This window comes from Sapajus apella, unplaced genomic scaffold (genome assembly GCF_009761245.1).
Source record: "Sapajus apella isolate SASKATOON/1434 unplaced genomic scaffold, GSC_monkey_1.0 scaffold21, whole genome shotgun sequence".
Taxonomy (NCBI): domain Eukaryota; kingdom Metazoa; phylum Chordata; class Mammalia; order Primates; family Cebidae; genus Sapajus; species Sapajus apella.
In genome coordinates this window covers 5101249-5115947 of record NW_022436961.1, presented here as the reverse complement: position 1 = coordinate 5115947, position 14699 = coordinate 5101249, and the positions used below count along the sequence as shown (strand labels likewise).

The 14699-nt window shown below is 46.2% G+C and overlaps 1 protein-coding gene across 15 annotated transcripts in view; it reads left to right on the top strand.

Annotated features, from left to right (window-relative positions):
* Positions 1–14699, top strand: part of TACC1 (transforming acidic coiled-coil containing protein 1) — a 128681-nt gene that overhangs the window by 56349 nt on the left and 57633 nt on the right. For 4 of the 15 annotated variants that reach the window (XM_032288163.1, XM_032288159.1, XM_032288157.1 and 1 more), the window contains exon 2: positions 10334–10449. The exons of 4 other annotated variants lie outside the window; for them this stretch is intronic. Coding sequence is in view for 10 of the 11 variants with exons in the window: in XM_032288159.1 (XP_032144050.1) it covers positions 10334–10449 (116 nt within the window). In the remaining variant the exon portion in view is untranslated. Of the gene's footprint in view, positions 1–6175; positions 9369–10333; positions 10450–14699 lie in introns of those variants that run through there. 7 more of the 15 variants (XM_032288154.1, XM_032288156.1, XM_032288153.1 and 4 more) reach the window with 6 other exon arrangements.

The window sequence follows — 14699 nt, the reverse complement described above, 5'->3', positions numbered from 1 at the left end:
AAAGAGTGCTCCCCCAGTTTTTAAGTTTTCTGCTTCACAAAATTGGGCCTTGGCAACCCGTTTCATGCCTCCTTTTCCTGCTGAACCTCGGCACTTTTTCCCAGATGGGGAGAGGCTCCTGGGTGCCGTTTCCTTCATCAACATAGTTTCTTAGCAGAAACTACCCTAAAAGGAAGTATAGTGAAAGAGCATCCCAAAGAAAGAGATGTTAAAATTAATCCTTTTGCACCTCCCACATAAAGTATGCCTTTTATGCTCTGGCCCAATTTTATGTGCCTTTGAGGATTCTCATTTGTATCAGTAGCAGTCCTTGAGATTCTTTTTCTTTTCTTTTGAGACAGGGTCTCACTCTGTCGCCCAATCTGGAGTGCAGTGACACAATCACGGCTTACCACAAGCTTGACCTTCTGGGCTTGAGCGATCCTCCCAGGCCCAAGATTAGCTGGGACGACAAGCGAACACCACGCCAGGCTACTTTTTTATTTTTTGTAGAGATGCAGCTTTGCTATGTTGCTCAGGCTGGCCTCAAAGTCCTGGTCTCAAGTTATCCTCCTGCCTCAGCCTTCAAAAGTGCTGGGATTACAGGAAGAAGCTACCATGCCTGGTTGAAACTCTCTTTTTTTATGGTAACTTGACTCAAACAACAAATGCCTTCTTGCAATGAGCATTTCACACTTTGGTCAGCACACAGTCACTTAGATGGAACCCATAGGCTGCCCAATGCCACGTCCTCCCACTGGTCATTTGGGAAGGGCACACCCCGCCTGGAGTGGTGAGCACTGCTAGGACTGCCCTCCACCTTTTTCTACCCCCTTGGTGTCTTCAAAGCTGGCTGTTTCCTATATTAATTTCTGGCAGGTCTGGATTTTCCATAGAAGGGCTTCTTTGGCTAGTACTTCCTTGTACTGAAGAATCTTATATTACCTCCATTTTCAGACTTGAAAATCAATCAATCTTTAGTTAACCTAAAACATTGTTCCTGGAGTGGAACTTGACTATATATGGGGAAGAGGAGAGGGAGAGACTGATGCAAACATGCACACACACATACTTTTGCATACAATTTCAGGTAAGTCAGGACCTTCTGAAACCCCTCCTTGCTAGGCCCAGATCAACAGCCTCTGCTCTAAAGGGTGAAAATGCAGCCAACTTAACCTGTAAACAACACAAAAAGGCCATAACAATACTTTACAGCTGGGTGTGGTGGCTTATACCTGTAATTCCAGCACTTTGGGAGGCAGAGGGGGGCGGATCACCTTAGGTTAGGAGTTCAAGACCAGCCTGGCCAACATAGTGAAACCCCATCTCTACTGAAAATTCAAAAATTACCTGGGTGTGGTGACATGTGCCAGTAATCCCAGCTACTCTGGAGGCTGAGGCAGGAGAATCACTGGAACCTGGGAGGGGGAGGCTGCAGTAAGGTGAGATCGTGCTTCTGCACTCCATCCAGCCTGGGTGACAGAGCAAGACTCCACCTCAAAATAAAATAAAATAAACAACACTTCCTTCATGAGATTGTAAGAGTAGGTGGGGGGGGGCGTGATTAAATGAGACGATACATATAAAGTACTTAACCTAGTGTCTAACACATAGTAAGCTGTTATAATCGTTCATTTTTCTGTTGGGGCTTAAATGATCTTTTTTTTTTTTTAAGATAGAGTCTCACTCTGTCGCTCAGGCTGGAGTGCAGTGGCGCAATCTCGGCTCACTGCAACCTCCGCCTCCCGGGTTCAAGCAATTCTCCTGCCTCAGCCTCCAGAGTAGCTGGGATACAGGTGAGCACCACCATACCCCGCTAATTTTTGTATTTTTAGTAAAGATGGGGTTTCACCATGTTGGCCAAGATGTTCTCAAACTCCTGACCTTGTGATCAGCCCGCCTTGGACTGCCAAAGTGCTGGGATTATAGGCGTGAGCCACCGCGCCTGGCCCTGGGCTTAAATGATCTTATTGGTTTCCACGAATTCCTTAGGTAATAACAATACTAACAGTTTTTGTTTTTCCATGGCCTGTTGTTTGCCTTTTAACTTGAAGGCACACAGTTAGAAGCTTCATTTTTTTTTTTTATGTAGCCAAATCTATCTTTATTTTGTGTCTGATTTCATTAATTACTTCTAAATTGGATCCTCATCCTTCCTACAGGGCTCTGACAGATTCTGTCGCTTGTAGACTGTTTTCTCCCCATGGTTCGATTTTTATTATTTAGCCATCGAATCCATCTGGAATTTATCGTGATATATGCTCTGAGGTAAGGGTTTAACTTGATCTTTTTCCCATTGCCAGCCAATTATGCTCCAGTCATAAATCTTCCATCTCCTTACATATTGTAGCATCTTGTTTATTTTATTTATTTATTTATTTATTGAATTGAGATGGAGTCTCACTCTGTTGCGCAGGCTGGAGTGCAGTGGCACGAACTCGGCTCACTGCAACCTCTGCCTCCTGGGTTCAAGCCATCTTCTTTAGTTTACAATAAATTCCCATATCTTGTAAGAGCTTTTCTGGGCTTTCTGTTAACAGAACAAAGATCTGGCTATTTTGTATAAATATGTCTCAACATCTTGTAGGACTAGTAGACTCTTAGTTGTTATTGTTGTTTTTGTTTGTTGGTTTGTTTTACAAAATCTAAAATATGTTCACCAGTTTATTTTTCCAGATAAGCTTTTTTTTTTTTTAATGTAAAAAAGAGACGGGATCTCGCCATGTTGCCCAGGCTGGAGTGCAGTGGCTATTCACAGGCGTGACCCCACTACTGATCAACATGGGAGTTTTGACCTGGGCAGGTTCACCCCTCCTAAGGCAACCTGGTGGTCCCCCACTCCCTGGAGGTCACCACAGTGATGCCGAACTTAGTACAGACACCCGATCAGCATAGTGCACTACAGCCCAGAACTCCTGGGCTCAAGCGATTCTCCCACCTCAGCCTCTGGAGTAGCTGGGACTGCAGGCACGCGCCACCGCACCCGGCCCACATAAACTTTTAAACATTATTGATGAATTCTAAGAAAAATCCCCTAGGAATTTTGATTGAAATCAAATTAGCCCTACAAGTTTACTGGGTAGTATTGCTATTTTAGCAATAGTGTTTTACCAACTTGGAGTTTCAGGAACAAAATATAGTAATGAAACTTTCACTCTAAAGAGATAAGAGCTGGAGTTTACAGGAGGCAGCCTATCATGTCATGGAGTTTGCTGCTTATTTTCCCATCTTTTTACTCCTAGAAATGCAGGAAGATTATTGGTCATAAACACGTGAGTTAGGATAATGAAATGCCTCCAGATGCCTAGACTAAGGAATTAAGGTGGAGTGGGTGTCACAGTTACTTTGGAAAGCTTTTTGTGATTTTATTCTTTTCTTCTGGGTGGACTTTTTCTCCCCACATCCTCCTGCCAATGAATCTGCTTTTGCTTTCACTGTCCTTTCTAACCACCATCCCAATCTGTTACCTTGTAACTTCTTAGTGACAAGAAGACGTGGTCTCCTCAAGACTCACAATATATTTATGAGGATAGTGAGTGGAATATTTGATATTAGGATGATCTCTAAACATCTGGGTTATATGACTAATGTTGTAATCTTTGAGGATGAATTATTTAGGAAATTTATTTTATTTTGGAGATGGGGAAGAGAAGAAGGAATAAAATGGCTTCAGCAGAAGGAATATTCTTCTTTATTATTATTTTTTTTAGGGTGGGACTTTCTCTGTCCCCTAGGCTGAAGTGCAGTGGTGCGATCTCAGCTCACTGCAACCTCTGCCTCCCCAGTGCAAGCGATTCTCCTGTGTCAGCCTCCTGAGTAGCTAGGATTACAGATGCACGCCACATGCCCAGCTAATCTTTGTATTTTTAGTACAGATGGGGTTTCTCTGCTGGCCACGCTGGTCTCGAACTCCTAACCTCAGGTGATCCACCCACCTCAACCTCCCAAAGTGTAGGGATTACAGATGTGATCCACCGCACCCAGCCAGGAATATTATTCTATTTAAATGTCCTGAATTCTTTCAGCCTCTTTAATTCAAGTCTTAAATTCTACCCTCCCCACAAACCACCCTCCCTTTACTAAGTGTAGTAAAGCAGATATTTCAAATTCGAAGTAATGCTCTTTATTAGAATCTTAAATTTATAAACAACAATGAAGAAGTTTCAGATGGTTTTCTTGTTTCAGCTCTAGGTATAAAACTCTCAGACTTGGACTTGGGCGGCCCTCTTTTTTAAGCCTAATCTGCCAAAAAGGAATCTGAGTTCAACAGAAGGAAACAAAATGTGCTAAATCAGTAAGAATAATCCTCTAAGATGACATCCTGCATAACAGGCTCTGTAAATACAATAGTGTTGTTTAGCAGGAAATACCAAACGTATCTACTGGAATAGAAGAGACTTCTAAATTTGTAGATAGTTCGTTCACTGCATTAAGTGGAGCTTTGTGTCTGTTTTTGGTTTGCTTGTTTTCAGCTTCGGATTTGTGATAGTTGGTGGGAAGAATTAGTGATAATGTTGGGGTTATTTCTTCACTTAGAATAAACAGACTGACCTAACTCTGTTTATATCTTTGGCACTCAACAACTGTTTCTTTAATACGTTAACATCCCAGAGTAGAGAACTAATGTGAACCTTCTTATAAAGTCAATAAGCATATAGTCAGGACTATTTGATGGGAATGAGAGAATCTCATAGAACTGGCTCTTCAATGACTCTGGTGTGTAAATATCATTGTGTGTGTGTGTGTGTGTGTGTGTGTGTGTGTGTGTGTGTGTGTGTATATTTTTCCCCCAGCTTCTCTGAGAGCTGACACAGTGTAACTTCTGCATGGCAGTTCTGCTATAGGTTTGATCTGTGACCTAGGTTGAATGGAATACTTTCCGGGGAAAGCAAACTTTTGTGATACAGAAGAAAATAGATCAATGGGTGGATATGACAAGAGTTGTTCACCAGAGCAAACATAGGCCAGGTCTTTGAGCAGACCCCAGGTCACGGGTCAGCCAAGTCTTTACTGAATACAGTTTGGATCTTTGTTAATCTACCTGGAACTCTGAAAGAGGTTTTTTTGTTTTTGTTTTTTGTTTTTGAGACGGAGTCTTGCTCTGTTGCCCAGGCTGGCGTGCAGTGGCGTGATCTCCGCGCATGGCAACCTCCGCCTCCCCAGTTCAAGTGATTCTTCTGCCTCATCCTCCTAAGTAGCTGGAATTATAGGCACCCGCCACCACGCTCGGCTAATTTTTATATTTTTAGTAGAGATGGGTTTCATCATGTTGGCCAGGCTGGTCTTGAACTCCTGACCTCAAGTGATCTGCTTGCCTTGGCCTTCCAAAGTGTGGGATTGCAGGCTTGAGCCACCGTGCCCAGCCCAAAAGAGTATCAACTATGGACATACTCTGACTCCTCTCTTTTAAAAATTAGGAAGGAGCGTCTCTTTATAATTTTCTGTATAAATGCATTGTGTACATTTCTGATTTCGGTGTGTTTTGGTAGTGGAGAGAAGATTGTAATTCTATAGATGATTATAGTCTACAGGTAAAGGAAAATTAGGTCAACATCTGATCTTGCAAGGTTAAGACTGCCAAGTTAACATATCTGAATGTGGTCAGATGCTGCTGTTGGCAATGCTGCCTTGATTAGACATCATCATGCCTTGCCTGGTTAGACTGAGGTAGGGCAGAAAAGCAGATAGGGTGGCCACAGCCTCCTGTTGGCAATGGCAGGTCTTTACTGACGGGGCTGAGTATTCCTAGTTGTGACTTTGCAACCCGTGCCAGGTAAGAAGGAAGCCAGGACTAGGAGCATCACGCTGAGAGGAGTGGTCCAGCTGATGGACTCATATTCATTGCTAAGTTCAATTCACACTAAGTTCAAGAACTTGCAGAGGAGTAATTTTTGGAAACCTTAGGCATTTACTTGCTCGTCCAGTGTCAAGAAGTTGTTACAGGCAGGGCACGGTGGCTCACACCTGTAATCCCAGCACTTTGAGAGGCCAGAGTGGGTGGATTACCTGAGGTCCGGAGTTCAAGACCAGCCTGGCCAACATGATGAAACCTCATCTCTACTAAAAAATACAAAAATTAGCTGGGTGTGGTGGCAGGCACCTGTAATCCCAGCTACTAGGGAGGCTGAGGCAGGAAGAATTGCTTGAACCCAGAAGGTGGAATTGTACTTCAGCTTGGGTGACAGAGTGAGACTCTGTCAAAAAAAAAAAAGAGTAAATTGCTGCATAGGTGTGGCTTAATCTTACTGGGGCCATCACTGGTCCTAGGTTCTGTTATCTTCTATCCTAGAAACTAGGTTCCCCCAGGAGGAGTCAGGCTTTAGGAATTTATGTCACCCTAGCCAAACTCACAAGGACTATTTGTAAACTAGAATGTTTGTTTTTTCTCACATATGCATTGAACACCTACTGAGTGTGTGTTTCCGTCCTAATTTCTGGTGGAAGTCTCAAAAGGGGCTAAAGTCCCTTTAGAAGTTTGTGGGACAGATATGTAAAATAATGTTATATATAGTATGCTAAGTGTAGAATGGCCTTACATCCTGGTCTTCTGGAGACAGTCCTAGTTTATGCCTGTAGTCTCTGTATAACTATTAAGAATGCTCTCTTTCAATTTCAGATCTAAAGCTACAGGAAGAGTTATTTATGAATGTTCGGGGTACAGAAATGATAGAAAGGAAGGAGAATCAGCCTGCTTCCCCTGGGTAGACACCTGAGCTAAGTGGTGAAGGATGTTTGGGCATCGGAAGCCTGGGAACTTGGGGTGGGCTTGGGCGGGGGGAAAAGGTGTGTTCCAGGAATGTACAAAGCTCCCCCTGCAGGCAAAGGGAGAATGTTCCCAAAGCAGCAAGCAATTGGTTCAAGCTAGGCACTGTTTCCCAAATTTACCCTGTGATAGCAGTTCCCGAGGACACTTGGTGAACACACAGATTTCCAGACCCTGCTGGCAATTTGGATTTTTTTTTTTTAAGAAGGCTGGTGGATGATTCTTGGGCATATTAAAAGTTGACAACCAGTTCGCTACTGACTGGCTAGGAATACAAAGGGACGGGCATAGAGGGGATGGGAACCGCAAGACTAGAGCGCAAGTCACTGATCAGCCAGGCAGGGGTGACCTCAGGCAAGAAAGCCTTCAGAGGTAAAACCAGATGGGAGTTATTTACAGTAGATCATGAAAGATAGGGAGTGCGGGAACTATGTCAGTCACCACGGGGGATGCAGAGGAATGAAAAGATGAGAGAACTATTCAGGAGAAAGAACAGGACCTAGCTTATGCCAGTTAGTGATTTGCTGGGGTAATATTATTTCCCAGCAACAGAACACTGTGTCAGACCCAGGAGCCTGGGGGACTGCAGAACCTGAAGATTTGCTGGGTGAGCATAAACCGCAAACTACAACAGTTGGATAAGTGGTGTGATATATTTCACATGGACCTCCTGCCTAGTTTACTTCTTTAAAGTCGATAGAACACTCAGGACAGTTTGTTTATCTCTGGGAAGAAGCCAGGATGAATTCGAAAGCATCCCGACACCCTACCCCTTTCTTTTCTCTAGACTTCAGGCTAATTCCTGCCCTTCCCTTATGATAAAACTACCCTGCCAAGCCTTATCGTGTATTTTGCTCCTGTTTTTGTTATCAAATGTGTAAGACAGTCACGATGAATATACATACCAATTGCTTTCAGAGGCAACAGTTAGTCTCTTGCAAGTTTCAACGTGCACATTTTGGAGCTGCTGTCTCTGTGGGAACCTGCAGGGACCTCACAGATGCACCACACTCGGAAATTACAGTAGCACCAGAAATACCTTATCCAGGCAAGGAGATCATTAAACCTGGTGTTTGAGGCAATCAATTCACTTGGAAGAAGGTGCACTGGTGGTTTTGAGAGGAACAATCCCTACATGAAATCCCTCCATGGGAAATGAAGAACATCAGCTATTTCCCATTGCCTTCAAACCTAAAGATGTCACCAGGCCTCTTGGCTTGTTACTGAAGCAGCAAACGAAGTCAGAAATCAAAGACTTACAAGTCATGAAAAGAAAATCTAAAAAAGGAGAATGGGGTCAGGCGCTGTGTCTCGGACCTGGAATCCCAGCACTTTGGGAGGCAGAGGCGGGAGGATCGCTTGAGGCCAAGAATTCAAGACCAGCGTGGGCAACATATCGAGACCCCATCTGTATTTTAAATAAAATAAGTAAGGAGAATGGGAAACCCATCCGGCTGTAATCTCACAGGATAATTTAGCACCCTTTCCCCAAGACAAGACCTGGGCACTTAGGAAGCCTCCACGAGTGCGGTTTGGGGAGGAGGAGGGCATCTTAAATTCCAGTCCTGGCCCACTCTGGTGGCTTTGCCGAGGGATTTCCAAATCCCGGGAATGCCAGGGATGGAGATGAACGAGCTCAAATCTCCCACGCTGCCAGTGTTGAGGGGAAAACAGCAGTCCATAGCGGCCGTGAAGTTTTGTAGTTTTTTGTTGTTGTTGTTTTAACAAGGGATTTTACTTGTGTACGGTCCAATATCACCGTCGCCGTGAAGTTACAGTGGCAAGATGAAAACATTTAGAAAATTGCAAAAAGGAATAAGGAAAGAGGAAGAGCGTGGCGTGCCCCAACTCAGAAAACGGTCCTTCTCAGCTCGAACTCCGGCGGAGCCGTGGGGGGCGCCAGGGTCCCGGGGCGCAGCCGTGAAGTCCCCGCCCGCACTCGGGGCGCCACAAGAGTGACGCCGCGGTGGGGGGATCCGGCGGGCGCGCCGCCGACTTCAAAGCCCCGGCGCCGCCGCCGCCCCCGCGCGCGCGCGCGAATAGTACGGTCCGAGGGGGCGGCTCCTGGGGCGCGGCTCCGGCGGCAGCTGATGAGCGCCCCGCCGGCCCGGAGGCGGGAGTCCGCGAGCGCGGAGCGGGAGCCGCCGAGGCCAAGCCTCCGGGCGCCGCGGGCCGGGTACCTGAGGAGGCCCCCAGCACGGGCGTTTTCCCGGCGAAGGGAGCCCGGCGCGGGGCTCGCCGCGGCCGCACCGTGTGGGGAGGAGGCCGAGGAAGACGCGGCGCCGGTCGCCGGCGGGAGGAAGCGCTCCACCAGGGCCCCCGACGGCGCTCGTTTAACCACATCCGCGCCTCCGCTGGAAACGTTTGCTGGCGCCTGTCACCGGTTCCCTCCATTTTGAAAGAGAAAAAGGCTCTCCCCACCCCTTCCCCTGCCCCTAGGAGCTGGAGCTGTAGGAGCCGCGCTCATGGCGTTCAGCCCGTGGCAGATCCTGTCCCCAGTGCAGTGGGCGAAATGGACGTGGTCTGCGGTTCGCGGCGGGGCCGCCGGCGAGGACGAGGCCGGCGGGCCCGAGGGCGATCCGGAGGAGGAGGACTCGCAAGCCGAGACCAAATCTTTGAGTTTCAGGCAAGTACACGGCGTCCCTGCCGAGATGCAGACGCGCTTGCCTCCATCCATCCGTGGCTCCCTCTGTGTGCGTATGTGTGGTCGCCACCCGCGAAACCGTCCTCACGGCCGTGCCGCGTCCCCACCCGGAGCCAGGTCCCCGTGCGTCCGAAAGTTCAGGATCTTCTGTCCTCCCGTGTGTTTTCTGGCCCCCATTTCGCTAGGAGCTTTCTGAACCCAACCCAGAATCTGCGGTCTCTCCTCATCCCCGCTGGCCTCGGTCACTTTCTCTAAGCTTCGACCCCCAGCCCCCGCCCCTTCACACAGGGGAAGCGTCACTGATCTCAGCCGGTGCAACTTAGGGCCCTCCTGTGGGGAAGAACTCAATCCCCGGCCCTTCCTGGGGCCCTATGGTATACCCAAAATGCAGCCGCGGTGAAGAAGGTCGCGTGATGACAGGCCCCTGGCAGCTGCTGGGAAATGGTGGTCTCTGCCGGGCTGTCACCCGCGTGATTGCGGAAGGCAGGTGACAGCATTCTTAGCCTTGGGCCCAGGGAGTTCTAGACAGGTAGAGGCCTACGGAGCAAAAAGGAATGCCTTGCATCATCGGCTTAACTCGGGGGTGGGACCAGTATTAATTGTTAAAGCATCTGGGAAGGGGCTCTTGTGACAAAAGGAGTCTGTTGGAGCAAAAGCGCATTTTTCAGGTGGCAGAGGGAAGGATGACCTCAAAAATAAATGGTGCTGGAGGAAAGCTCCAGGGAATGGAGGCGCTTTCAGAGAGACAGGATGCCAGCCTGAGAAACCCAAGGAGGGCACTGCTCAGAGACCTCAGCCGCCTCCCGCGGGCCAGACCCTGCTGAGGACCGGTTGGTTGTGAAGTTAGACAAACGTGCTGGACTTTTAGCCTTGGTGAATATGTAGATTTCAAAGGGTGTCGGAAATACCGTTGAAAGTGGTAATTCCTCATTTTTCCTCCTTGGCAGCTCGGATTCTGAAGGTAATTTTGAGACTCCTGAAGCTGAAACCCCGATCCGATCACCTCTCAAAGAGTCCTGTGATCCATCACTCGGATTGGTGGGATCTGGGACCAAAAGCCAAGGTAAAGAAAAACTTGCATTTTTCCTGCTTGTTTTGTTTTGAAAGTTTTGAAAAATGTCAGTGAAGGGAAGGGAAAAAGTACAAATTTAGGACCATTTCAGAGGGTTTGGATTGTTTACCCAGAAAGAGCTGTTTTAAACCTCCTGGTTTATTTATTTATTTTTAGATGTGTGGTAATCAGGCTTTCTCCTCTGAGTAGAGTTTGTGCATTTGCAGTATGAGGTTACCATTATCAAACATTACTACTAGGCCTTTTTCCTCATCCCCTAAAAAAAAATGTGTATGGTACTAAAGTAGGAAGATCGTGTTTATATTTGACTTCACAAATTCCTCAGGCTAATTTGCTTTCTACTGGTGTGTGGCTGGAGACAAAAATTACAGGTAAGACTTGACTTAATGTTTGATAAGGAGGATTCTTCAGAGGCTGTTTAAGCATCACTGACCTCGCCCACTTCCATGCAGGAATGTGGTGAGCCCTTCAGTCTGCTTAAGAAAACCTGGCATGTGGGTGCCCTCCCAGCCCCTCAAGAGCCTAGCCCTTCATCGGCAGGAGTTTCTGCTGTCTCACTTAATTAGTAGAAACCTTTTTTTGTCACATAGCCAGTCTGGAATAAAATTTCACCTGTCCTCACATAATTCATATGTTTATTCACTAAGCAGAGTGCACTGTGATTCAGCAGTGAAGTCCTGTTCTCACAGAGCTAACATGGAGGGAGAACCTGTTAAGGGTTAAGCGAAATATCTATGTCAGCTCGTGTGAAGCACTGTGGAGAAAAATAAAGCAGGGAAGAGAGAGTAGGGAATATGAGGTGGGGATAGGGAAGGCCTGAAGAGGAGTTAGGAGGAGCATTCATGATTAGGTGACTTGAATAGAACCCTGAAGGCAGATTGAGGGAGCAGGCCTTGGAGGTTCCTGAGGTAGGAACCTTTCCAGCAGAAGGAGTGGCATCTGCAAAGGTCTGACAGCACCAGCCTGCTGCAGGTGAGGCCCTAAGGTGGAGGGTTCATGGTACAGTTTGAGAACCAGCCCGGAGGTCACTGTGGACTGGCTACTCAGAGAGCAGGAGGAGCTGAAGTCAGTGTGGTCAGAGGAGGTCCAGATGACGATGCTGCTACAGTGAGGATTTGGTTTTCTTTCTGAGGAAGGTGGAAAGCCACTGGAGGGTATGTGAATTTCCAAGGACTGCTATAACAAAGTAACTGAATGACTTACAATAACAGAAATTGATTCTCTCACAGTCCTGGGTAATTGGAATCAGAACCAGAAGTCTGAAGTCAAGGTGATGGTGGGGTCTTGTTCCCTCTGAAGGCTCCGGGAAGAGTCCATTCTCACCTCTTCTGGTCTCTGCTGAGTGTCTGCAATCCTTAATGTTCTTTGACTTGTGGCAGCAGAGCTCTGGTCTCTGCCTCATCACATGGCCATCTTCTCCCTATGTATCTGTCTTCTCACGCACTTCCTGTAAGGACACCAGTTGTTGAAGTTAGGGCCCACCCTAATCCAGTTTAACCTCGTCTTAACTTGGTAACATTTTCAAAGATACTATTTCTAAATAAGGTCACATTCACAGATACTAGGAGTTGGGACTTTAACGTATTGTTTTGGGAGACACAATTCAACCCATGACAGAGGGCTTTGAGCAGAGGGACTGTACTTTGACATCTTTTGTAAAAGGCTCCCTGGCTGCTGTATGGAAAAGGGACTCTAGGATGGAGGTCCTTTTTATGTGGTTTCTGTGTTCCAGTATCTGACAGTCACCCTGAAGTGGCAGAGCCAGCTTTCAGTTATCTAGCTACCTAAATTTTGCACTGAATATGACTTTCTTCTCTCCCCATTAAGTATGTTTATTGCTTAGCAACTTCTTCATAGGTTGCCTAGGGAAGTCAAGTTACTGTGGGAATAGACTGGATTATGGAGCTAGAATTACTTGTGAAATGACATCAGCAAAAAGCTGATTTGGTTTTGCTTTATATTGAGAGCTCCATGCTGTGCTTACCCCACTGAGAATTCAACAATGCCCTCAACTTGCCCTGGGTTGCATTCTGCCATTGTTTTAGGCAGGGACGACGTGGGAATAGGCAAGTTTATATACTGGAGAATTTGTGTGTGACATGTAGCTGTGTAGCACTCTCAGTGATGAAGATACCACTTGTTCCTTATAGCTTCGCTTTTCTTCTGTAAAGATTGGCAAATCAGACGGGAGATTTTAAAGCTTGAAAGAGCTATTTGGTGGCCTTCCCATCAAATTTAAATAAAGCTCCTAAGACACATGTTAAGGAGCTGTTTGAAAGCCCTTTTGAATTGCTGTCAGCTTGGGCGGCCCTTCCTCATCGTTTTGTCAGCTGCTAGACTGATTCATCCGGCCAGATTCTTTGCCAGTTGAATAGAGGCCTGGATGACCTGGGCCCCCAAAGCCACAGAGACCGATTGTTTGGTCCTTCCTGTACCAGTGACTCTCACACTCTTTTGCATTCTCTCTAAAAGGAAAACTTTTAAATGTTTATGGATCAGGAAAGCTCTGTGGGGTAGTTCATGAATGCAGACTGTAATTGTGGGGGTGGAGGAGTGTCCAGTCCAGGAAACAACCCTGCATATTATGAAGGCTTTCAGATTAGGATCTTTAAACAATAGGATGACTGCTCATCAGCCTGGTCGTACCCTGACTTCCAGGGTCCCTGTGTGCAACATCTAGAGCAAGTACTGCTGATGACCTTGTAACACACAGACAGCAAGTGTGCAAACACGGCCAGAGCACAGGTCTGATTGGGGGAATTCCAGGGGGCAGAAGGCCCTTCAGAGTCATTTCATATTGAAATTTAATTTCTGGGACTGGATAAGTTCCCTTTCTTCCAAAATTATTGATTGTTTTATTCCTCATAGTCCTTCATATTTCTGTGGTTCTAAGACGTGGTTGGACAGCATTTATAAATTATGTAAGACTTAATCATTCCGGAGGAAAGATTTATGAGGAGTTAGGCAGTCAAGAGTTAGAGCTGAAATATGCAAAGATTCTGGCTTCCTGGCATATAATGACCCTCAAATGTGTGGGCTGTGTTTACCATACCCATGGCTCCCATGCTCACTTCCTTATAATTATTTGAACTCAGGAAAACATCTAACACTGTTTTGAAATAACTTTTCTTATATTGAAACTACTTTAAGGACTTGCGGTATATAAACTCTATAATGACCCTTCCTAAGAGTTGTATGCCAGGAGTTAAGTGGTGGTTAAGGTTATAGATTTTTTTAATTTTTGAATTAACATATAGAAGCTGCTTTTAGGCTTACTGGTAAAATAAAACTCTAGCCAAAGAGATTTCCTGAAAATAACCAGACTGGCAGCTATAAAGCTTGGGCTGGTCTGTATTTGTTGTCTGTTTTCTCCCACAAAAGATGTTTAACATTGCTGCTATTGTATTGTTTTTTTCTCTTTGCTGGGAAATATATTGGTGAAGAAACATCCCCGAGGAGTGGACTTTTGAGGAGGTACAATCTCAAGTTCATCCTCTGTTTTGTTTTTTGAGACGGGATCTCTGTCTAGACTGGAGTGCAGTGGCATGATCATAGCTCACTGCAGCTGCCAACTCCTGGGCTTAAGTGATCCTCCTGCCTCAGCCTCCTGAGTAGCTGGGACCATAGGCACACACTACCATGCCTGGCTAACTTTTTAATTTTTTGTAAAGACAGGGTCTTGCCATGTTGCCTAGGCTGATCTCAAACTCCTGGCCTAAAGGGATTCTCCTGCCTTAGCCTCCCAAAGTCCTGGGATTACAGGCGTGAGCTACCATACCTGGCTTTTGTGTGTGTGTGTTTTATGGAGGACTTAGTGGCTGTGGCTTTGTGTAGCTGTTTTAGTCACAAAAACTGCAGTGGGTGCATTCTGCCCCTTGAGTTTCTCCTTCACCAAAATAGCCCTTCTTCCTCAAGCACACACACCTTTATCTACAGATTGTTACCTCTCTTTGAGAAAGAGAATCTTAATTGGTGCAGAAGCTCTCACATCACCCTTGGAACAACTTATTATACCCCCCTAGTTTGATGTGTTAATTAAATGCCTAACTATTTCAAAGACATACTGTAGTTCTCTGGAATTTTCCCCAGAATAGAAGGAAAGAGATAAATGGGATCTATACATAGATATTTACTGCCTGAGGCCTGTGGGGGAATGCCAAGTTGTTTGTTGACACAGTTTTGATAGTCTTGATCAGAATCAGCAAACTGGGCTCTTAGGCCAAACTCTGCCTGCCCCATTT